The sequence below is a fragment of the Aquarana catesbeiana genome, linkage group LG03, assembly GCF_042186555.1.
Source record: "Aquarana catesbeiana isolate 2022-GZ linkage group LG03, ASM4218655v1, whole genome shotgun sequence".
Lineage (NCBI taxonomy): Eukaryota > Metazoa > Chordata > Amphibia > Anura > Ranidae > Aquarana > Aquarana catesbeiana.
In genome coordinates, this window is record NC_133326.1 from 686474579 (window position 1) to 686500535 (window position 25957).

General features: G+C 45.9%; 1 protein-coding gene across 1 annotated transcript; it reads left to right on the forward strand.

Moving 5' to 3' along the window:
• The first annotated feature begins 5786 nt into the window (after positions 1 to 5786).
• Positions 5787 to 21194, forward strand: LOC141133555 (uncharacterized). The gene is made up of 2 exons (XM_073623012.1): positions 5787 to 6659; positions 18262 to 21194. The coding sequence occupies exons 1-2, from the start codon at positions 5960 to 5962 to the stop codon at positions 18843 to 18845; spliced, it is 1284 nt and encodes a 427-aa protein (XP_073479113.1). The 5' UTR covers positions 5787 to 5959; the 3' UTR covers positions 18846 to 21194.
• Positions 21195 to 25957: the final 4763 nt, after the last annotated feature.

A 25957-nucleotide genomic window follows, 5' to 3' on the forward strand; every position in this document is an offset into this window, starting at 1 on the left:
CAAAAATTGTAATTACACGCCCCTGTTAAACAGGGGCTGAAAAATTGTGCCTTAGGCACTGGTGCTGGTGCCACAACACTGCAACCCCTCACAGACACTCTAGTTGGAACGCAGGAACGAGCCCTGCTGCAAAGTATTGCATCAAAAATTGTAATTACACGCCCCTGTTAGACAGGGGCAGAAAAATTGGGCCTTAGGCACTGGTGCTGGTGCCACAACACTGCAACCCCTCACAGACACTCTAGTTGGAATGCAGGAACGAGCCCTGCTGCAAAGTATTACATCAAAAATTGTAATTACACGCCCCTGTTAAACAGGGGCTGAAAAATTGTGCCTTAGGCACTGGTGGTGGCGCCCAGAACCAAAAATGTTCTTACAAGCTATCAGCGTGATGATTGAGGAGGAAGAGGATAATTACTCAGGGATAGTCACTCAGCATCAGCATAGGCAGTCTTTGAAGGGATCTGAGATTTCAAAAAAAATTATTCGGTCACATCAGCATCAGGTGCTTGGTAGCTGGTGGTGATCCAAGACTCATTCATTTTTATGAAGGTCAGCCGATCGACCGAGTCGGTGGACAGACGCACCCTGTGATCGGTTACCACGCCTCCAGCAGCACTGAATGTGCGTTCCGAAAGAACGCTGGATGCAGGACAGGCCAGTAGCTCAATTGCATACTGTGCAAGCTCTGGCCAGTGATCCATCCTCAAGACCCAGTAACCCAGAGGATTTTCGGTGGGAAAGGTGTCCAAGTCTGATCTTGCCCCTAGGTATTCCTGCACCATGTAAAACAGACGCTGGCGATGGTTGCTGGAACCGATCATACCTTGGGGCTGCGGACCAAAAAATTGTCTGAACGCATCGGTCAGACGGCCACCTTCTCCACCGCTCCTTCTTTGACTGACCGAAGCCTCAGCAACACGTTGTCCAGAAACAGGAGTTTGTAACCTCCCAGTCTCTGGGAACGCGTTGCACAGACCTTTCTGCAAGGCCTCCCGAAGATGTTTCATCCTCTGCTCCCTCTGCGATGGCAAGATAAGGTCCGCAACCTTACCCTTGTAACATGGATCAAGGAGGGTTGCCAGCCAGTATTGGTCCTTCTCCTTGATACCACGAATACGAGGATCCTTACGCAGGCTTTGCAGGATCAGGGAGGCCATGCAGCGTAGGTTTGCTGAGGCATTCGGTCCGGAGTCCTCTGGGTCACTAAGAACGACATGGTCCGCAGCCACCTCCTCCCAGCCACGTACAAGTCCATGTGTTTCTTGGGACTGATCCCTTAAAGACTGCTGCTGATGCTGAGTGCCAGGCTCCACCTCCATACTGACACAATCTTCCTCCTCCTCCTCTTCCTCCTCGTCCTCTTCCTGTGTGATCGGCGGGCACGCAGGAACACTGTCTGGATAAAGGGGGCCTTGAGAGCTAAGGAAGTCCTCCTCTTCCTGCCTCTGTTCTGCCTCAAGTGCCCTGTCCATTATTCCACGCAGCGTGTGCTCCAACAGGTGGACAAGGGGGACAGTGTCACTGATGCATGCACTGTCACTGCTCACCATCCTCGTGGCCTCCTCGAATGGTGACAGGACAGTGCATGCATCCCTGATCATGGCGCACTGGCGTGGGGAAAAAAAACCAAGGTCCCCTGACCCTGTCCTGGTGCCATAGTCGCACAGGTACTCATTGATGGCCCTCTGCTGCGTGTGCAGCCGCTGCAGCATGGCCAACGTTGAGTTCCACCTGGTGGGCATGTCACAGATTAGGCGGTTCTTGGGCAGGTTAAACTCCTTTTGGAGGTCCGTCAGCCGAGCACTGGCATTATATGACCGGTGGAAATGCACACAGACTTTCCTGGCCTGCCTCAGGACATCCTGTAAGACCGGGTACCTGCCCAAGAACCGCTGCACCACCAAGTTAAGGACGTGAGCCAAACAGGGCACATGGGTCATTTGTCCCTGTCGGAGGGCAGAGAGGAGGTTGGTGCCATTGTCGCAAACCACCATTCCTGCCTTAAGTTGGCGTGGCGTCAACCACCTCTGAACCTGCCCCTGCAGAGCTGACAAAACCTCTGCCCCAGTGTGGCTCCTGTCCCCCAAGCACACCAGCTCAAGCACCGCATGGCATCTTTTGGCCTGCGTACTTGCGTAGCCCCTTGAACGCCTACGGAGCACCGCTGGTTCCGAGGAAGAGGCCATGGAGGAAGAAGAAGAGGAGGGGGTGGAGGAGAGAGGTGTGTCACAATCAGCATTTTGGAGGCGTGGTGGCGGAACAACCTCCAACACTACTGCACCTTGTCCTGCATCCTTCCCAGCTGCCAGCAGAGTCACCCAATGCGCCGTGAAACTTAGGTAACATCCCTGTCCATGCCTGCTGGACCATGAGTCAGCGGTAATATGCACCTTACCGCTGACCGCCCTGTCCAGCGAGGCATGGACATTGCCTTCCACATGCCGGTAGAGAGCCGGAATCGCCTTCCGTGAGAAAAAGTGGCGTTTGGGTACCTGCCACTGAGGAACCGCACATTCCACAAACTCACGGAAGGGGGCAGAGTCTACCAACTGAAAAGGTAGCAGTTGAAGTGCTAGCAATTTTGCCAAGCTAGCATTCAACCGCTGGGCATGTGGATGGCTGGGAGCAAACTTCTTTCGGCGGTGCAGCAGCTGGGGCAGGGAAATTTGCCTGGTACAATCTGACGTCGGTGTACCAAAAGCAGATTGCCCACAAGTACTTGGCTGTGACACACCTAATTCTACACCTTCATTCCTCTCAGTGCAGGTCTCAGAGAGGACTGAAGGTCTAGTGGGGTTGGAAATCTCAGCTGATGAGGAGCAAGGAGAGATCCTCTTTGTTCTTTGGTGTGGGTCTTTTAGATACGCTTGCCAACGAACTGCATGGCAGGTCAACATATGTCTGGTCAAGCATGTGGTACCCAAGCGGGAGATGTTTTGGCCACGCGAGATACGCTTGAGACATATGTTGCAAATAGCAGCGGTGCGATCTGATGCACTCGTCTCAAAAAAGGCCCACACCAAAGAACTTTTTGAATAACGCGCAGAGACTGCAGCGCCCTGCACATGTGGAGCTTTGGGGTGTGATGCAGTCAATGTGCTGCCCTTAGGCTGGCCCCTGGAGGGCATCCTGCCTCGTTGGTGATGTGCCGCCGCCTCCTCCTCCTCCTCCTCCTCCTCTCTCCTATCAGGCACCCACGTTGAGTCAGTGACCTCATCATCCCCTCCCTCCTCATCACTGGAGCAAACCTGGCAGTATGCTGCAGCAGGGGGAGCATGACTGCCAGATTGCTGTCCTTCTTGGGCACCCCCTCTGTCCGTGCTCATGTTACTGCCTTCATCGAGCTCAGTATCGTCATCAGAGCCTTCCAAACGCTGGGCATCCTCCTGGAGCATGTACCCAACACTGTGGTCAAACAGTTCGAGGGAATCCTCATGAGGACATGGTGGAGCTAGGGAAGGAGTCACTGATGACATTGAGCTGAGGGAAGAGGCCGCTGCTTTGCCAGACAAAGCACCCTGGGCATGGGTGAGAGAGGATGAGGAGGATGAGGACGGCTTGGTCATCCACTCGACCAAGTCTTCCGCATGTTGCGGCTCAACACGGCCAGCTGCCGAAAAAAAGGCCAAGCGTGTCCCATGGCCACGTGCTGATGAGGATGCACCGTCTCCACGACCAGCACTAGACACAGAGCCTGCTTGCCCTCTCTTATTGGCTTGTGACTGTCTGCCTCTCCTTCTTGGCCTTCCAGACATACTAATGGCCTGTAGCTGCACTAAGCTGGGATAGAACACCTGTAATTTTCTTCAGGTAGCTTTATATACTGTAACCAGACAAGCCTGCCTGTCAGTAGGAAGATAACAGGAACGGATCTAGCTGAACACTGTGAGCAGGACGCACTGTACTAAATGTAAATAGTCTAGCTGCCTGACCGTGGTACTAATAGGATCAAATAGAACACCTGTAATTTTCTTCAGGTAGCTTTATATACTGTAACCAGACAAGCCTGCCTGTCAGTAGGAAGATAACAGGAACGGATCTAGCTGAACACTGTGAGCAGGACGCACTGCACTAAATGTAAATAGTGTAGAAGATAACAGGAACGGATCTAGCTGAACACTGTGAGCAGGACGCACTGCACTAAATGTAAATAGCAGGAACGGATCTAGCTGAACACTGTGAGCAGGACGCACTGCACTAAATGTAAATAGTCTAGAAGATAACAGGAACGGATCTAGCTTAACACTGTGAGCAGGACGCACTGCACTAAATGTAAATAGCAGGAACGGATCTAGCTGAACACTGTGAGCAGGACGCACTGCACTAAATGTAAATAGTCTAGAAGATAACAGGAACGGATCTAGCTGAACACTGTGAGCAGGACGCACTGCACTAAATGTAAATAGCAGGAACGGCTCTAGCTGAACACTGTGAGCAGGACGCACTGCACTAAATGTAAATAGCAGGAACGGATCTAGCTGAACACTGTGAGCAGGACGCACTGCACTAAATGTAAATAACAGGAACGGATCTAGCTGAACACTGTGAGCAGGACGCACTGCACTAAATGTAAATAGTCTAGAAGATAACAGGAACGGATCTAGCTGAACACTGTGAGCAGGACGCACTGCACTAAATGTAAATAGCAGGAACGGATCTAGCTGAACACTGTGAGCAGGACGCACTGCACTAAATGTAAATAGCAGGAACGGATCTAGCTGAACACTGTGAGCAGGACGCACTGCACTAAATGTAAATAGCAGGAACGGATCTAGCTGAACACTGTGAGCAGGACGCACTGCACTAAATGTAAATAACAGGAACGGATCTAGCTGAACACTGTGAGCAGGACGCACTGCACTAAATGTAAATTGCAGGAACGGATCTAGCTGAACACTGTGAGCAGGACGCACTGCACTAAATGTAAATAGTCTAGAAGATAACAGGAATGGATCTAGCTGAACACTGTGAGCAGGACGCACTGCACTAAATGTAAATAGCAGGAACGGATCTAGCTGAACACTGTGAGCAGGACGCACTGCATTAAATGTAAATAGTCTAGATAGAAGATAACAGGAACGGATCTAGCTAAACTGAATACAGTGTATATATATATATGCAACACCTGGGATGCATATATATACACAATACACTGTAAGTGCAGCTAACTGACTGACTGTTCTGCCTAATCTATCTAACTCAAATCAAATGACACTGTCTCTCTCTCTCTCTCTATCTCTCAGCACACCGGAACACACACTACACAGGGCCGCCGTGCAGGCGGCCTTATATAGTGTGGGGTGTGTACTAAATCCCCTGAGCCATAATTGGCCAAAGCCACCCTGGCTTTGGCCAATTACAGCTCTCTCTACTGACGGCGCTGTGATTGGCCAAGCATGCGGGTCATAGTGCATGCTTGGCCAATCATCAGCCAGCAATGCACTGCGATGCCGCAGTGAATTATGGGCCGTGACGCGCCACACGAATTTAGCGCGAACGGCCCATATCGTTCGCAATTCGGTGAACGGGCGAACAGCCGATGTTCGAGTCGAACATGGGTTCGACTCGAACACGAAGCTCATCCCTAATTGCCATAAAATACCAGACAACAACTTCTACCAAATCCTCTCCTCACTTTTAAATGTTTTTTCCCCTCTTATGTTGTTCCGCTTCACCCCTCACTTGACATTTCACCTCAATGCAAAATTTCAAATTAACTCAAAGTCCTCGTTGATGATTAATTGGCTTAGATAGGAAATGCTGAGATAAGAGAACACAGTCAACACTGCTGCCACTTCTACAGCTGAGATGATGCAAGATTTTAACAGATGGTAGACACAAAGTACGGTGTACAGCCCTCAGAGAAAGGGGCGTGCTGGTGGAGTAAGAGGACAGCTATGGGGAGATTCAGAGTTATACAAAGCTAGAAGGTGAAAAGGAGACATCCTTAACCACTATGAGTCTATTTCAGTGGATTACATCCATCTTTCAGCCTCAGAGACCAACGTCTTGCCATCTACATCTCTTGAATGAATACCAGCCACTCCAAACTATGCAATCGCTGAACCCTGAAGAGTTGACCAAGCCTGGACCCACTGGTGAATCGAGTTTGGAATTAATATTCAATGAAAGTATTTCTGATCTAGGAGGAAAGGAAAGTATTCTACTTGTGGGGGAGGCAGGATATAGCCCAGAGAATGGTGATAGGAACCGAGGAATTTTGGGAGAACTCTCTTTTGCTCTCTTTGGGACTCCGAAGAATAATGTAGAAGTCCACGAAGGGTCTAGTAACACTCGTAGCTGTGTCACCTCAGAGTCTCCATCTAAATCCAGGATGCTTGATTATCCTGTCATTCTAGCGGTTTTTCTAGACACGTTATTAATGGACACGGCAAACAAAACCCTGGTGAAGGAGGTTTTGAAAGATGTCCAGGTGAGGACCAGGGATTCAAGATCAGCTGTGGTTGGTATTGTCCTAATACGTGAACCTTGTCAAGAAGATATAAATACAGGACCCAAAGAGAAGCTGGCTGAGTTGATGAGTCAAGTATTTAGGAGGCAGCCTTGGGGAGTTTGCTGCTATTTCAGCCTTCAGCCAAAGTCTATCCATGAGGTGAAGTGGACCATCGTAAAAACGCTGGGAGGAACATTTAAAGGCAAGTGGCTTTGAGGTCTTCCCTTAATTGTAGAAAGGTTTTAGGCACCTCAAACCTAAAGACACTCTCCTCTTATAAGTCAGCATTGGTTGAGACTAAAACTCACAAGCTAGTCAACCAACCTCAGGAGAAAAGTAGACAAAGCATAAAAGTTAAGCTTTGCCTTACCCTCATCCTGGAAATTTCCATTCACCTCTATCGATATTTTAATTGGCCAAAATAACAATAACTGTCCACCAAATAGATATTTGGACTGGTGTCCCAGAGATAAGCAAGGGACAGTACACTGGGTACCCGACAGACATGTGCAATTTGTTTCATTAAGAATCAAAATTCAGACAAAATTTTCATTATTCAGATGTATTGGAATTTCTGTGTCACAATAGTAACAAATCCAAAATAAAGTATAACAAAATTAATTATTAGAATGCGAAAATGAATTTGAATTAAAAAAAGAATTTGAATTCGAAAATGAATTCGAAATGGAAACATATTGCAATAAATACAGTAAGGTATAAAAGTGAAATAAGATGATGATTCCTACTGCTGCTTTATAGAATAAAATAGAGAAGAAAAAAAAGAAAAAAAGAAAAGAGAAGAAACTAAAAGAAGGGGAGAATAGAGAATAGAATAGAATAAAATAGAATAGAGTAGAAGAAAAAAAGAATAGACGAAAACAGAATAGAATAAAATAGAATAGAATTTATTAGATAATAAAAATATAGAATAAAATAGAAAAGAATAGAATGTAATAGAAAACAATAGAATAGATTAGAATATAATATAATAAACTAGAACGAATATAGCTGTCTTTTGAAATTCGAGTTTAGAATCAATTTGAAAATAACCAATATACAAAATGAATCCGAATATACAAAACTAGTTCTGAAAACGAATCATTCTAACATAACGAATATGATGAAATTAAATTATTAACCTAACGAACTAATCTGAAATAAGACGCAAAAATAGTTTCTGTCATGCACACCCCTAGATCTCCTAATTTCTTTGGTCTAAGGGTGTGTGGTTTACAAAGGCTCCTCCTTACATTCTAATCTTCTCACCTGTATGACATGTGGAGAGACTGGATGACCCCCTCCGGTTGCCTTCTCTTAAATACAGTTCAGGAGTTCAAGGAGAAATCAGGCAACACTGCTGAACACTGGGAGTGTGGAACATCTGTAAACCAATTGTTGATCCTCTCTGGAGTTTTGGTGCTTGGGCTGGTTCAATGCATCTTATTGAGTCCTCAGATATTACAAATATGTTTTGTAGGTATCTTCACATGCACCCACTACTGGCGGTTGTAGGCTACCTTCACAGATATGAGGAGGTGGTCAGCTCATGTTTATACATTATAATTCCAAAAATATGTAAAAACCAAAAAGTCTCAGGGCACCTCTTGCAAGTGGGATTTGGGAATGACTCCCACAAAGCACTTTTTGAAATCGCCATCAAAATACACCCTGGGACTTTTTAGGATTTCCGTGTTTTGCAGGCGCCTTCACATACATATGAGGACATGCCTGGTAGATGTATTTTAGTTACATGGATATCTACAAAGCCTACACTACCAGTAGGACCTGGCGATAGCTTTGGGGAAAGTGTAGGTGAATAACTCCAGAATGTCCTGAGATATTTCTTTAATCAATGTACAACCAACAGAGGCGTTTTATTTTTATTTGACTCCCAAATCTCACTTGCAGTTCAATAGTTGTTCTTCCATGACAAACAAATGAGGGCTTCTTTATAGCTGAACATCTGCCAAACAAGGGCACCTTGTTCCTTGAAAGTTCATTGCAATCATTTTTGGTTTAGTTAGTAGTAATATGATTACACCGAGGTTGTGTCTGTTTTCTTGACCTTTACAAAAAACAGAAAAAAAGGATTTGCATTGAAGGCAAGAGTTTCCCATTAGTAAATGTCCTTCGTATTTTAACCACTTGCTTACCGGGCACTTTCACCCCTTTCCCGCCCAGGCCAATTTTCAGCTTTCAGCGCTGTCACACTTCGAATGACAATTGCACGGTCATGAAACACTGTACCCATATGACATTTTTATCATTTTTTTGAGACAGATAGAGCTTTCTTTTGGTGGTATTTCATCACCACTGGGGTTTTTATTTTTTGTTAAGCAAATGAAAAAGACGGAAAATTTAAGAAAAAAAAAACCCTTTTTCTAAGTTTCTGTTATAAAATTTTGAAAATAAGTAATTTTTCTCCTTCACTGATGTGCACTGATGAGGTGGCTCTGATGGGCACTGATGAGGTGGCTCTGATGGGCACTAATGAGGTGGCTCTGATGGGCACTAATGAGGTGGCTCTGATGGGCACTAATGAGGTGGCTCTGATGGGCACTGATGAGGCGGCTCTGATGGGCACTGATGAGGTGGCTCTGATGGGCTCTGATGAGGCGGCTCTGATGGGCTCTGATGGGCACTGATGAGGCTGCACTGATGGGCACTGATGAGGTGGCTCTGATGGGCACTAATGAGGCTGCTCTGATGGGCACTAATGAGGCGGCTCTGATGGGCTCTGATGAGGCGCTTCTGATGGGCACTAATGAGGCGGCTCTGATGGGCACTAATGAGGCGGCTCTGACGGGCACTAATGAGGCGGCTCTGATGGGCTCTGATAAGGCGGCTCTAATGGGCCCTAATGAGGCAGTTCTGATGGGCTCTAATGAGGTGGTTCTGATGAGGCGGCTCTGATAGACACTGATGAGGCTACACTGATGGGCACTGATGAGGCTGCACTGATGGGCACTAATTAGGCAGTTCTGATGGGCACTAATGAGGCGGCTCTGATGGGCACTAATAAGGCGGCTCTGATGGGCTCTGATGGGCACTGATGAGGGTGCACTGATGGGCACTGATGAGGTGGCTCTGATCAGCACTAATGAGGCTGCACTGATGGGCACTAATGAGGCGGCTCTGATGGGCACTAATGAGGCGGCTCTGGTGGGCACTAATGAGGCGGCTCTGCTGGGCTCTGATAAGACGGCTCTGATGGGCACTGATGAGGTGGCTCTGATGGGCATTGATGAGGCGGCTCTGATGAGGTGGCTCTGATGGGCACTAATGAGGCGACTCTGATGGGCACTAATGAGGCGGTTCTGCTGGGCTCTGATGAGGTGGCTCTGATGGGCACTGATGAGGCGGCTCTGATGGGCTCTGATGAGGCTGCTTTGATGGGCACTAATGAAGCGGCTTTGATGGGCACTAATGAGGAGGCACTGATGAGTCTGCAATGATAGGTGGCACTGATAGGCAGCACTGATGGGCACTGATGAGGCGGCACTGATGGGCACTGATAGTGTTAGTAAAAAGATAGGAAAGTACTGTATATCATATGTACATTTTTTTTTATCATAAGTTTATAAACAAACAATAAGGTAGTAACAAATATTCCAAGACAATAATATTCGTAAGTATCAATATGTATGTGTTTTAAACTTTTTTTTTTTTACATTTCTTTAGTTACTTGCCTAGGCAAATGATGTCATACATCCCACAAGTCTTCAGGAGGGGAGAAGAGGAGGAGGGGTTTCTCCTTCTGAGCACACTCTCCTGCATGCATGCTTGAGCTAAGGGGAGATGGATTCCAGGAAGTAAATGCTACGTGAATCATTTGATGGCCACAGCCAGAAATGCTAGGGGGTTGTTTTTCAAAGCGATTTCCCAACAAAATAAAGCATGGAGACATGGATGGATGGGGGAGTTTGCTTTGAATATTAAAAATGAATTAAATAGCGTTTTTGGTTTGTGGTGCTCAGATGCAGTGAAGATCCGCTTTAAAATGGTCCTAAGGCTCAAGATTTTTTTCTTACCTTCATGCATTATACATTAAGGTAAAAAACCTTCTCTGTTCACCAGTTACCCCAACTCCCCCCTAATACTTACCTAAGCCCCATCTTGATCCAGCAATGTGCCTCGGGTCTCCAGGGACTCTCCCTCCTCATTGGCTGAGGCAGCAGTGGGAGCCACTGGCTCCTGTTGCTGTCAATCACAGCCAATGAGGAGAGAGAGGGGGTGGGGCTGAGCCACGGCTCTGTGTGTGAATGGACACGCAACGCAACAGAACGGAAAAGGGAGCAAGCCTGCTTGGGTGCCCCCATTGCAAGCTGCTTGCTCTGGGGGCACTCGGCAGGAGGGAGGGGCCAGGAGCGTCAGTGTGGGACCCGAGAAGAGGAGGATTGGGGCTTCTCTGTGCAAAACCAACTGCACAGAGCGGGGAAGTATAACATTTTTTTTTTTAAGAAAGCCTTTATTATCACTTTAAGGATCAGTCAACACAGAACTGATTCTCAGTATTTGGTTGCTGGAACACACAAAGCTGGACAGGAGCACCCAAAACTCCTCAGAGGACAGGAATACAGCTCTGAGGATCTTGAGGGGGAACCCCACGCCAAAATAATAAAAATTTAAAAAAAGTTGTGGGCCCTCCCCCCAGATCCATACCAAGCCCTTTGAGTCTGGTATGGATCTTTAGGGGGAACCCATGCCCAAAAAAGGGGCAGGGTCTCTGGGCCACGCCCCATGGCTATATAAGAAAAGGTAGACACCGGATCTGACATAACAGCGGGAGGCAGCATTGGAGGAAGACCGGGTCAGTGGAGGAAGATTGTCATTGATGGAGGGAGAAGAAGCAGAGGGAGAAGACCAGAGGAAGAAGACACAGAGCTACGACAGGGGACATTCTTCATTTTTAATAAAGGACTTTTCCAAAGCTGTCTCTTGTTTTTTTGTAATACTACACTTTCTTGGGGTGAATGAGTAGGGGTACAATGTACCCTATATTCATTTACATAGGGGGGGCCAGGATCTGGGGGCACCCTTGTTAAAGAGGGCTTCCAGTTTCCGATAAGCCCCCTGCCTGCAGACCCCCACACAACCACCGGCCAGGGTTGTCGGGAAGAGACCCTTGGCACGTGTCCTGGTATGGTCCAGGAGGGGGTCACTCGCTTGCCCCCCCCTTTTCCTGACCTGACGGGCTACATGCTCAGATAAGGGTTTGGTGTTGTCAAGCTGCATACCAGACTCAAAGTAGTATCCCATTCATTGAAGTCGCATAGAAGTCGGACATGAAGTCGTAGGGCAAAGTTGGATCAGAAGTCCGTGTCTGAACAGTTGCGAACAAAGCCTAATGCCTCGTACACACGATCGGACCTTTCCGCCAACAAAAACGTGGATTTTTGTTCGAAGGTTGTTGGCTCAAACTTGTCTTGCATACACACGGTCACACAAATGTTGGGCAACAATTCAGAACGAGGTGACGTACAAGACGTACGACGAGCCAAGAAAAAGGAAGTGCGGCTCCTTCTTGATTCCGAGCATGCGTGAACTTTTGTGCGTCGGACTTGCGTACACACGCTCGGAATTTCCGACAACAAGTTTTGACGTCAGAAAATTTGAGAACCCTCTCTCGAACATTTGTTGGCGGAAAGTCCGACAGCAAATGTCCAATGGAGCCTACACACGGTCGGACTTTCTGACAACAAGCTCACATCCAACATTTGTTGTCGGAAAGTCCGATCGTGTGTACGGGGCATAAGAGACAGAATAAACCAATAGGTGGTTCAGGCCACAGGAGTCCTGCTGGAATCAAGGAAGCAGTTTTCGCAAGGAATGACCCAAACGCAAAAACATAACGTGTCACAGCTTCCCAATCATTAGATGTAGTGGCTGCATTCATTTTCTTTATAGGATGTTTTTTCCTTTATTTTAACCTTTTTTGCTTTTGGATTTAATACCACTTTAAGATCTTTTATAAAGTGATTTATCATGTGTTGGCGTTGAGGAATTCAATAAGGGACACTACTCCATTTAAAACATCCGTTTGTTTTTCTTTTCTATTAAGTTAATTGGTTCTCTCTCTGACTTTCTCTTTTTTTTCTGTTATAATACTTCCTTCTCTCGCCCTGATTATTTTGCACACAACTCATGGATTTTTGCCATACTTGGTTCTGCATGCGCTGTGCCGTGTCCCCTTATCAGTAGTCACACTTCACTTTGTTTGGCTACAAGGGAGAGGCACCTCACATAACTCACAGAAGAGTTCTATTTGCTCTGAAATGACATGGAAATATGCAATGTCATGTTCTAATAGGTGGGACAGACTCCTAGCTCCCTTCTGTCTGATTCTACCGAAGATGGCCGGGGCATGTTTACCCACTTCAGCTCTGGAAGATTTTACCCCCCCCCCTTTCGTGACCAGGCCATTTTTGCTATTTTGCACTGCGCTATTTTAACTGGAAAATACGCGGTCGTACCCAAACAAAATTGGTATAATTTTTGTTCACACAAATAGAGCTTTCTTTTGGTAGTATTTGATCACCTCTGGGGTTTTTATTTTTTGGCGCTATGAACGAAAAACGCATTTATATTCTGTTATAAAGCATATTCAATAAAAAAAAAAAAATCAAATTTCTTCCTACATTTAGGCCAAAATGTACTGTATTCTGCTACATGTCTTTGGTAAAGAAAAATCGCAATAAATGCATTGATTGGTTTGCATGAACGTTATATCGTCTACAGACTATGAGATATATACTGCAGATGACACCAAGCTATGCAGTGGAATAACCCCCTTACAGGATGTCTCCAATTTACAAGCCGACCTCAATGCTCTGTCTAATTGGGCGACTAAATGGCAAATGAGGCTTAACCACTTCCAGGCCGCCGCACGCCGATATATGTCCTAAGTTTGAAGAGAAATATCGTTGTTATGGCAGCAGCTAGCTGCCATAGCCCCGGTATCCTCTTTTTCGGCCGGTGGTCCGGTTACCGATAATAGTGGTCTCTGTGGCGGATTTGCCACAAGATCACTTTTATCGGCTGCGGGAGAGGGGCCCCCCCTCCCGCCGTGCTCCAGTGCCGTCCGCCGCTTACCGGAGAGGCAATCGGATGTTGTTCCATGCTGGGTATGAAGACTGAGTGAGGGGAAGATGGCCCCCCACCCGTCTCCATAACATTGCCGGGCGAAACGTCAAACTTCCACCCATAGCTCTTAACCGCTTCCGGATCAGCCGCCGCAATTTTACTGCGGCAGGCCGGCTCCCCTGCGCGAAATCACGTTACTGTACGTGATCTCGCGAGGTCCAGATAGCAGGCACGCGCCACAGCGGGGGTGCTGATGCTCGTGGCAGACGGTCAAGATGACCGCCAGCCACGAGCGATCGTGACCAGGAGACACAGAACAGGGACGAGTGTGTGTAAACACACACTTCCCTGTTCTGTTCTGACAGGAGTGACAGATTGTGTGTTCCTATTAGCTAGGAACCACGATCCGTCATTTCTTGTAGTTAGTCCCCTCCCCCTTCAGTTAGAATCACCTCCCAGGGAACACAGTTAACTCCTTCACCGCCCCCTAGTGTTAACCCCTTCACTGCCAGTGACATTTTTACAGTAATCAATGCATTTTTAATCGCACTGATCACTGTATTAATGATAATGGTTCCAAAAATGTGTCAAAATTGTCTGATGCGTCCGCCATAATGTCGCAGTCACGCCGCCATTACTAGTAAAAAAAAATAATAATAAAAATGCTATAAATCTATCCCCTATTTTGTAGACGCGATAACTTTTGCGCAAACCAATCAATATAAGCTTATTGCGATTTTTTATTTTTTTTTTTACCAAAAATATGTAGAGGAATACATATCGGCCTAAACTGAGGAAACAAATATTTTTTTTATATATTTTTGGGGGATATTTATTAAAGCAAAAAGTAAAAAATAATGCTTTTTTTTCAAAATCGACGCTCTTTTTTTGTTTATAGCGCAAAAAATAAAAACCGCAGAGGCAATCAAATACCACCAAAAGAAAGCTCTATTTGTGGGAAAAAAAAGGACGTCAATTTTGTTTGGGTACAACGTCGCACGACCGCGCAATTGTCAGTTAAAACAACGCAGTGCCGAATCGCAAAAAGTGCTCTGGTCAGGAAGGGGGTAAATTCTTCCGGGGCTGAAGTGGTTAAAGGGCCATTTTTTATATTTATTTATTGCACTTTAGTGTAAATATGAGATCTGAGGTCTTTTTGACCCCTCATCTCATATTTAAGAGGTCCTGTCATGCTTTTTTTCTATTACAAGGGATGTTTATATTCCTTGTAATAGGAATAAAAGTGACACAATTTTTTTTTAAAGAACAGTGTAAAAATAAAAGGTAAAATAAACAATAATAAAAAAAAAAATTTTTTTTTATATGTTCGCATGCAGAAGCGAACATATACCTGAGAAGTGCCCGCATATGAAAACGGTGTTCAAACCACACATGTAAGGTATCGCCGAGATCAGTAGACCGAGAGCAATAATTCTAGCCCTAGACCTCCTCTGTAACTCAAAACATGCAACCTGTAGAATTTTTTTAAACATCGCCTATGGAGATTTTTAAGGGTAAAAGTTTGTCACCATTCCACGAGCGGGCGTGGAATGGTGAAGCGTGACATGTTGGGTATCAATTTACTGGGCGTAACATTATCTTTCACAATATAAAAAAAAAATTGGGCTAACTTTACTGTTGTCTTATTTTTTTAATTCAAAAAAGTGTATTTTAAAAAAAAAAAATGCGATTGTAAGAGCGCTGCGCAAATACGTTGTGACAGAAAGTATTGCAACAACCGCCATTTTATTCTCTAGGGTGTTAGAAAAAAAATATATAATGTTTGGGGGTTGTAAGTAATTTTCTAGCAAAAAAAACCAGTTTTTAACTTGTAAACAACAAATCTCAAAAAGAGGTTCGGTCCTTAAGTGGTTAATGTTGATAAATGTAAAGTTGTGCACTTGGGGGCTAAGAATATGCATCATACATACTAGGGGGAGTACAACTAGGGGGATCCGTAGTGGAGAAGGATCTGGGGGTTTTGGTAGATCATAAGCTCAATAATAGCATACAATGCCGAGCTGCGGTTTCCAAAGCGAGCAAAGTCCTTTCTTGCATTAAAACGGTTGTATACCCGCACTGAAAATTTTTATTTATTTTTTTAAAACAAAAAAAACTGTAAGGCAAAGGCATAATGAGCTAGTAAGTAGCACATACTAGCTCATTATGAAATATTCACATTCAAACAAGGCCTCGACATCTGATCCCAGTCCACACCGAGGGAGCTGACATGTTCCTTTGGTGTTTCTTCCGGGTTCGCGGCTCCGGCGCTGTGAGTGGCCGGAGCCGCGACTACGTCACTCCCGCACATGCGCGTGGGAGTCTTCTTCCCGGCAAGGTCCGGCAGCGTCTGCCGGACCTTCAGCCGGGCCTTCACAGCACATGCGCCACTGATGTCAGCGGCTGCATTCAAAGTGAATATCTCCTAAACTGTGCAGGTTTTTAGGAGATATTCATTTTACCTACAGGTAAGCCTTATTATAGGCTTACCTGTAGGTTAAATTTAAAAAAAATAGGGTATACAACCACTTTAAGAGAGGTATGGACTCCAGAGAGAGATATCATTTTGCCCCCCCCCCCCCTGTACAAATCATTAGTAAGACCTCATCTAGAATATGCAGTTCAGTTTTGGGCACCAGTTCTCAAAAAGGATATCAGGGAACTGGAGAAAGTGCAGAGAAGGGAAACAAAACTGATAAGAGCCATGGAGGAGCTCAGCTATGAGGAAAGATTAGAGGAACTGAATGTATTCCCTCTTGAGAAGAGGAGATTAAGGGGGGATATGATCACCATGTATAAATACATAAGTGGTCCATATGATGAACTTGGTGTTGAGTTATTTACTTTAAGGTCATCACAGAGGACAAGGGGGCACTTTTTATGTCTAGAGGAAAAGAGATTTCTTCAAATACAGAAAGGTTTCTTCATAGTAAGAGCTGTGAAAATGTGGAATAGACTCCCTCCAGAGGTGGTTCTGATCAGCTCAGTAGATTGTTTTAAGAAAGGCCTGGATTCTTTCCTAAATGTAAGGAAGACAATAACAAATATTGGTTTGCTATTGTCACACAACTGGGTGGGCACAGGGCGCAGTGCTGAGCCCCGCACACACCCTTTTTTGAAGCCAATTAGAGCCTCAGGCCCTAATCATGTGCTTAAAAAAAAAACAAAAAAAACATTGGGATCCATTTGTCCAGCGCCCTGCATGTAGATTAGGGCCAGGCATGCACTGGCCACAGGGACTACCGGGAGTTTCCCAGTGGGCCAATGGCTCAGTGGGCCGGTTTTTATGCAGAGTTTGGCGGCAGCGGGAGCGTAGCAGCAGTGGCAGGGATTCAGGGAAGGTGGCCAGTGAAGAGAGCAGTTGGATGTGAGAGCCTGGGAGAGAGAAGAGATCCACCCGCTCCCTGACCACCAAACAGGCGAACAGGAGCGGGTGTGGCCACCCCGGTGCTCCCAGAATCTTGATTCCTCCACCTCCTCTCTGCTCCAAGAACAGTGCGGCCCGGGTCAGAGGGCAGGCTGACTGGGGGCCCGGAGGAAGAGACAGAGGGGAGGCGGAGGTTGCCAAGGAGGCGCCGGTAAGAGCAGAGCAGCAAGAGCGCCCCCGGATCAAGAGGGAGACTCTGCGCTGCCGCTGCTGGCCATCAGATACCCGGCATCCTACACATACCTGCCCACCCACAGAACCTGTGGGGGGAGGGGGGGAGAAGAGGAGGGGCTGCAGTTAAGGACAGTATCTCAGCCCTCCCCTCTTTCTCTCAGCCCCCCTCTTTCTCTCAGCCCCCCTCTGCCTCTCAGATCCCCCTGTCTCTTAGACCCCCCCTCTTTCTCCCAGCCCCCTCTTCTTTCAGCACCACCCATCTCCCCACCCCCCTTCTGTCCCTCAGACCCCTCTGTCTCTCAGATCCCCCTTCTGTCTCTCAGCCCCCCCCCCTCTGTCTCTCAGCCCCCCTCCCTGTCTGTCTGGAGGAAGACCAGGGCCAAATTTTTGTCCCAGTCCAGCCCTGATTAGGGGCCAGTCGCATGGATTAGGGGGCGGCGCCCCTAATGGACGGGCCACCACTGATACTGACACTGTACTAATGACACTGGCTGGGAAGGGGTTAACATCTGGGGCGATCAAGGGGTTAAATGTGTGTGTAACAATGTTTACTATGTGTAATGTGTGCTGATTTTACTAAGGGGTGTGCCATTTTTTATCTCCTGACAAAAACTACAACAGGCACATGGCTGCTGTTAAAAGAGAGCTTTGAGGTTGATTTACTAAAGGCAAATAGACTGTGAACTTTGCAAGTGCAGTTACACTCTGCAAGAGCAGTTTCTCCACAGCTTGGTAAATGAGCAGAAGCTCTGCTGACTTCCATCATCCAATCATGTGCAAGCAAAAATGCAGTTTTTCCTTTCATATGATTGAGTACTCATTGCAAAGTGAAGCTTTACCTCATTTACTAAGCTCTGGAGCAAATGCACTTGCAGAGTGCAACTGCCCTTTGCAAAGTACAAAGTCTGTTTTTAATAAATCAACCCCTTTGTATTGTTTACATACACAAAGCTCTGTCCTGTCCTTCACTCTGATGATCGGTGGGTCCGTGCGTCCCTACCCGGAAGTGCAAAATTACGTATAACTACAGTGCACGGTCGACAATGGTTAATTGTAATGTAAAAAAATAGGAAACAATTTTCAATAACTTGATATCTCGTTCTTCTGTCCTTCTCTTAAGGTGAGGACGCCTACTCAGAATATCAAAATTGTGATCTGGTTGGCTTATTTCGGGATCTCGTCTACCAGCTTGGAGGTAAAGAAAGATTTTTGCTCTTGGGTAACATCTGTCCATCTGTCAGTCCATCTAGAAAAGTTGGTGTTTTCCGTGAACTTACAACTGCCCTTTTCGATGACATTGAGGACTCCTGTATGTTGGCCAGTCAGCAGTCAGGACTGACATTTGGCAGGAATGTGATGTCCTCCAATGAGTGTGCCAAGCTCCCCACACCAAGGTCTTTTCCGTACCCGCTCATCCTGGTGGTCTTCCGTTCCAGTTTCCTGAAGGAGGACTCCAACAAAGCCCAAGTGAAGGAAATTCTGGTTGATATCAAGATGAGGGTTGAAATGTCTTCTACGCAAGTGGTGGGTATCCTGTGTAGCCAGGATCCTCTGGGTGAACCCGAACAAACAAAGCTTGAGTTACTTCTTCAGAAGGTCCTCTGTCAGGTGTTCAACTGTTCCACCGCAGTCTGTAGCTTTGTAAAGACCAAACCAGAGTCAGTGGACCAAGTCAAGAGATGTGTGTGCAATATCCTCAAGTAGACAGCCTGAATCTGCGAAAGAACAGCAACAGCCTATGATATTTTAAAGGATCGTTTAGAACTCTACCCCTATCTTAAATAACCATGTCAATTGTATAAAAAAAAAAACATGTGTTTTCTTCTTAAATCTCCATGTGCTTCTAACTTCTAGACACCATGAGAAAATATTTTATTTGAAAACTTTGTTTTTCCATTGGGGGTAGGATTAAGATGGTTTAGAACTTCTGTTGGATTAGGGGATATTGACCCTCACTTATTTACTCAACCTCAAAACAACTGTGAAACATTGTCGTGGATGTCATGGTTTGGGGTTGGTTTGCTTCTCAGGGCATAGGCAGCTTGCAGTCATGGAGTCAACTATATATTCTACATAATATTGAAGTGTGCTGGATGAAAATTCAAAGCCATCAGTTCAAAAGTTTAAGCTGGACCAGAAATGAGCACGATAATGAACACAATAATGATCCAAAGCACACTAGGACATCCATGAAGGAACATCTCAAAGAAGAATTTAGAGGGTTATGGACTGTCCCATTTAAAGGCCTGGTCTGATTCCAATTTACATTTTGTAGGGGAATTTTGAAACAGGAATCTAATGCAGGAGCTTCCAAACTTTTTAAACTAAGGGCCAGTTTATTGTCCTTCATAATTTAGGAGGACCAATGGCCCACCATAGCCAGTGGGGGTAGAAAATGCCTCGGGCTTGGTGGTCAGTGAGTGAAAAAAAAATTGTGGTCAGTAGGAGGAGGAATAGTGCCCCATTGTTGGCTTTAGTGGGAGGAATAGTGTCCCATCGTTGGTATCAGTGGAAGGAATAGTGTCCCATTATTGGTATCAGTGGAAGGAATAGTGTCCCATCATTGGAATTAGTGGGGGGGAATTATACCCCAACATTGGTGTCATCGAAAGAAATAGTGTCCCAGTGGGAGGAATTGTACCCCAACATTGGTGTCATTGGAAGGAATAGTGTGCCATTATTGGTATTAGTTGAAGGAGTAGTGGCCCATCATTGGTGTCAGTGAATGAAATAATGTCCTATTGTTGGTATCAGTGGAAGGAATAGTGGGGTTGATTTACTATAATTGGAAAGTGCAAAATCAGGTGCAGCTCTCCATAGAAGCCAATCAGCTTCCTGGTTTTTTGTTACAGCTTAATTGAACACGCTGCAGTTAGAATCTGATAGGCTATCATGCACCAGCTGCACCAGATTTTGCACTTTCCAGTTGTAGTAAATCAACCCCACTCTCCCATCGTTGGTGTCAGTGGAAGGAATAATGTCCTATCGTTGGTATTAGTGGGAGGAATTGTACCCCAACATTGGTGTCATTGGAAGGAATAGTGTCCCATCATTGGTACTGGTGGGAGGGATAGTGTCCCATCGTTGGTGTCAGTGAATGAAATAATGCTCTATCGTTGGTATCAGTTTTAGGAATAGTGCCCCATCAGTGCTGTCAGTGGGAGGAATAGTGTCCAATCATTAGTATCAGTGGAAGGAATAGTGTCCCATCATTGGTGTCAGTGGAAGGAATAGTGTCCCATCATTGGTGTCAGTGGAAGGAATAGTGTCCAATCATTGGTATCAGTGGAAGGAATAGTGTTCCATCATTGGTATCAGTGGAAGGAATAGTGTTCCATCATTGGTGTCAGTAGAAGGAATAGTGTTCCATCATTGGTGTCAGTGGAAGGAATAGTGTTCCATCATTGGTGTCAGTAGAAGGAATAGTGTTCCATCATTGGTGTCAGTGGAAGGAATAGTGTTCCATCGTTGGTATTAGTGGAAGGAATAGTGCTCCATCCTTGAATAGTGTTCCAATATTTATATCAGTAGAAGGAAGTATGGCCCATTATTGGTGCCAGTGGAAGGAATAAGGCCCCATTGTTGTCATCAATGAGGGAAATTATGCCCCACTGTTGCTGTCGGTGGAAAGAATGGTGCCTCATCATTGGTGTCAGTAAGAGGAAATTATGCCTTGTATCGATGAAAGGAATAGTGCCCCAAGGGCCGCATAAAGGGAAGCAAAGTGCCTCATCCAGCCGTTGGACCCCAGTTTGGAGACCATTGATCTAAAGCAAGGAAAACATCAAAAATTTTGCAACTGAAGGCATTTTGCATAAGGTGGTTAATCCTACAGAATAGATACAGGCAGCCCTGCCTGCTAAAGGGGGCAATACCAGCTTCTGATGCCAAGGGGGTACTTACTTTTTCCACAGTACACTATTACATCTATCGATAATTTTGTAGAACAAATGAATAAAAGGGCAACATTTTCCTTGTGTTCTTAGTTACTCAAGTATACCACCTTTATCTGTAGGCACTGTTTAAATAAAGATCGAATGTTTGCCTGTTCAAGTGTGTATGATAAAGTCAGCAGTCTCCATTGGGCGTACTTCATTTTTCACATGACCTAATGCTTTAAGTCTCTGTTCACACCTTTGTGTTGTGTGAATGTGCACGCTACTGCAATGTGAAAAAAATGCATGCGTTGTGCATTGTAAGGCTGCAGTCTGTTTGCCAATGGATGATACAACCTTGCAAATCCAGCCTTTCTCAACCTTTTCACCCCAGAGGAAGCCTTCAAAGAATTTTCATGTCATGGGGAACACTTGCTAAAAATAATTATGTATACAGCTCATAGTAGATTTTTTATCAGCCCCTGAACTATAACAAAATTATTTTCAGTAATGACACAATAATAATAATAATAATAATAATAATAATAATAATAATAATCATCATCATAATAAATAATAATAATAATTATTATTATTATAAAATACTAAATAATAATAAATACTAATGTATTATTAATAATAATAATAATGATAATTAATATTATTAACAATTATAATAATAATAATAGCCAGAAATATGCAGGCATTAAAAATTGTAGTGACCCTTTACATTGGTGGTCAGTGGAGATGTGGTCAATGTATCGCTTATTTACATCGGTCACTAGTGAGAGACGCTGTAGGCAGTTTTACACGTGCCATGGCCAAAATAATATCCCCTGTCACACTAGGCAGGCAGTACCATCACCGAACATGAGCAATTCTAGTGAATGAATGTGGAATGCAATGAATGTGGTTGTTGCATGGTAGTGCAGCCTTTTCGGGGGTCAACACAGGCCATGAGCAGTCCAGCTATAGTCTCCACACTGCCAGACAACTGCCCTCTTAGGCTCCGTTCTCACTAGTGCAACTCCAAAGTCACGCGATGTAAAAAAGGGATTTGCACGTACAAAAAAAAATGACGATGTCCAATAGGACAAAATGCGTCGGATGCGCTCGTGAATTCACTGCATACTGTTTTTATTGCTGAAGGATATTAGCGTGTTTTTATCCAATTTTTTTGTAAGTGCAAATCCCTTTTTTACATTAATACAGTGTCACACTGTGTGCCGTTTTTTGTTTTTTATGCCTACTATCTCGGATTATCATTCTCATTTCTGATGTGGATCACTGTATACCATTGAGCGTGCTTTCTGATGTTGGATCCTCTCCCTTAATATTTGATGGGGCCTAATCTCGAAATCACAGAAGTTTCCATGTTGGATCCTGTTGAGGTCATCTCCTCATGAATGCCTGTTTGACTTCTATGCTGTTTAGCAGGGGTCTCAAAGTACCGGCCCGCTGGCCATTTACAGCCTGCGGACCGGTTACAAATGGCCCGCAGGCAGGGACGATCCTAGGCAGGTGGCAGCGGCTGGGAGCTTTCTCTCTCCGTCTCCTCTCCCCCGCATGCTGCTGCAGCCCAGCACGCCCACCTAGTTCTATTGAGAAGTGCCCGCTATCGATTAGTGCCTGGGATGAACGGCGCATGCGCTGTACGTAATACCACAACAGCTGATTTTACGATCAGCTGTTGTGTCGGCGAGACGGCGTCTGCGCACAATAGCCGACTGAAGACATTTTTCAGTCAGATTGTGCCGAGGCACCTTCATGCAGGTGAGGGGCAGAATTTATCATGAAGGGGGCGGATGATCTCATTGATGGCCACTGCTGCAACGATGGGTGCGATGGGAGCGGGAATTTTAAACATTTAGCTAGCTAAATAGGCCCTCCAGGAAGAATAGCAGATAAAGATTTGTTTAGCAGATTTGTTTGGGCATCATTAAAAATTCTGCCCCCATCTTTGCAGCACTGGCCGTCATTGAAAACATCCGCGCCCTTCATGTTAAATTCCGCCCCTCACCTACATGAACACTCCTCCGCAGCGCGAGGAACAATCTGACTGAAAAACGTCTTCAGTCGTCTATTGTGCGCCGACGCCATCTCGCCGACATGGCAGCTGATCGTAAAATCAGCTGTTGTGCTATTACGTATGGCGCATGTGCAGTTCGTCCCGGGCACTATCTGATAGCGGGCACTTCTCGACAGAACACTGGCCCCCATATCAAGGGTCCTGCTGCCACTTCAGGGCAGAAGATTGTGGCGTTCTCAGGGTGCCCTGCCACTAGGCCTGTGATGAAGCCAGGACCTGACAGGAGGAGAGGACTCGGGAGGCAGAAGATCAGGCCACCAGCTGACTGCCAGGAGGAGAGGTAAGTGAGCCATCACACAGAGGCTGAGCAAAGTCCTTAGTTGCGTGACTGGGGTTGAAATTTGTGAAGAGGGGGTTTTTGTGGAGTGTAAGGGGGGATAATTGTGAAGTGGAGGTTGGGGGGGTATTTGTGTGAACTGGAGTGTAGGGGGTAATGCTGGGTGTTAATAGTGCGTCTGCTGACGCCAATCCTGGGGTTTAATAGTGCATCCGCTGTCACCAATGCTGGGGGAAAGGAAAGTTTGCATGCGGCCCCCATTGGATGTGAAAACTTGTCCTGTGGCCCTCAGGTAATTTAAGTTTGAGACCCCTGCTGTATAGTATACAAGTCCACCACATCTGGTAAGCGTGCCATCCTTAATTTTCATTGATTGCACCTTAAAGATCAAGTTTCCATTCACCTTGAGAAGTGTGAGAGACTTTTCCATGCACATGATTTACTTATTCAAGATGTACTCTTCATGATGTTAACTCATGAACTTTGATTTATTCAATATTTTTATTACATGCATTTTTTACTTTAACTTTCATCATTTTTTGTAACTTTTTATGTGTTTTTATGACCTTAGTTGTTTATTCACTATATTCACTGATTGGACCTCACTGGTTCCTGTTCACATTCTACTGTTTACTATTGGAGTGCCACATTATTGTTTTTTATGTCTTGCCAAACATGCCTGGGTCAGAGGCCCCTCTCCTCTCCACTGTATACATTCGGGAAGTAAACTACAACCCCCATGGAGATCCCGTGGCCCCTGGGCACCACAGAGCTGCCGATCGCCCCCTTCCACCTCCCCCCACTGCATAGTAAACTGACAGCAAGAGGGGCAGAGGAAGATGCCGGGGCCCCACCCCAACCCCCAGTGGCAGAACATGACACCCCCCTCTGCAGCCCCTGGGTGTGGTGCACCCCACGCACCCGCCCAGGATCGGCCCTGCATATGGGGGGCCTGCACGGGCCCCCTGCAGCATGGGGTCGGGTCGCTGTCGTGACCCCTTTAGCTACGCCCCTGGGTCTTAGACATGAATTATTGGCCAGGACCTGCTGACAGGCTCGCGCTGTGTACAATCACAGTGGGTGCCAGCCCGGGAGGCGCACATGCTCACCCCCTAAACCCTGAAGTAGGCAGTGCCGTATGGGTACGTCACTTTACCTACACCGTCCGCCCATCTGCAGTACATTGCGGGCAGCCAGGCAGCAAGTGGTTAAATATATCTCTGCAGATAAACAGTATCTTCCTGGATTATTAAAAATCCCGTCACTTCTGTCCTTATCAGCAATTGCAATTTTTACTGTATAAAGAGGACAATAAACAGATAATCGGTTCAGCGGTCTGAGAATGAAATGCTTTCTGTGAGGTCAGGCTGACCTGGAGTTACAATGAAGTGAGATGCACTGATAGCAATTTAATTAATAAACTGTCCAACACGGTACATGGAGCAAAGTCCAATTCCTCAGAAGAATTATGAGATGGTCACACATTGATATCTACAGATCAAGACTAGGAAAGCAATTGCCACTACTCTGTACCTTTACTCTTAAAGTGATACTAAAGTCTTGTTTTTTTTTTTTTTCTTTAAAAATAACAAACACGTCATACTTACCTGCTCTGTGTAGTGGTTTTGCACAGAGCAGTCCCGATCCTCCTCTTCTCGGGTCCTCCGCCGGCTCTCCTGGCTTGCTATGGGCTCATCCAAGCTGAGCCACAGCTCCCTGTGTCCATTCAGACACCGAGCCACGGTTCAGCCCCGCCTCTTCTCTCTCCTCAATGGCGTCGCTGCTGTGTCTCAGGCCAATCAGGAGGGAGAGTCCCGGACAGCCGAGGCACTCGTGCACATTGCTGGATGAAGATGGAGCTCAGGTAAATATTTGGGGGGCTGAGGGGGGCTGAGGGGGGCTGCTGCATGCAGAAGGTTTTTTTTTTTATCTTAATGAATAGAATGCATTAACATAAAAAACCTTCTGCCTTTAGAACCACTTTAAGATGCCTATACATGGATCAAAATTCGGCAGGGATCCATGTATGGGAAAGCTGGTTGTACAGAAGTCAATCTAGCCATAGACTTCTGCACAACCAGCCTGTCAGGTTTTTTTCTGATTGATCAGTGCTGCTGGTTATTGCCAGCAGCACTGATCAGTGTATTCTGAAGGCAGGGAAGGCTCCCTGCTGTCAGAATACAATGACTCAGCGGGAAAAATTCTAGATGTGGATGGGGGATTCAGGTTTTTTTTTTTTCTTTTGATCAACCATAATGTATGGTCAGCCTTATGCCCCATACACACAATCGGAAATTCCGCCAGCAAAAGTATGATGTGAGCTTTTCCATCCGTGGACTTTTGCTGGCGGAATTTCCGCCAGCAAAAGATTGAGAGCCGGTTCTCTATTTTTCAGACGGAAAAAGTTCCTATCAGAAATTCCGATCGTCTGTAGCACACAAAATTGCTACGCATGCTCGGAAACAATTTGACGCATGCTCGGAAGCACTGAACTTCATTTTCTCGGCTCATCGTAGTGTTGTACGTCACCGCATTCTTGACGGTCGAAAGTTCAGAGAACTTTTGTGGCACCGTG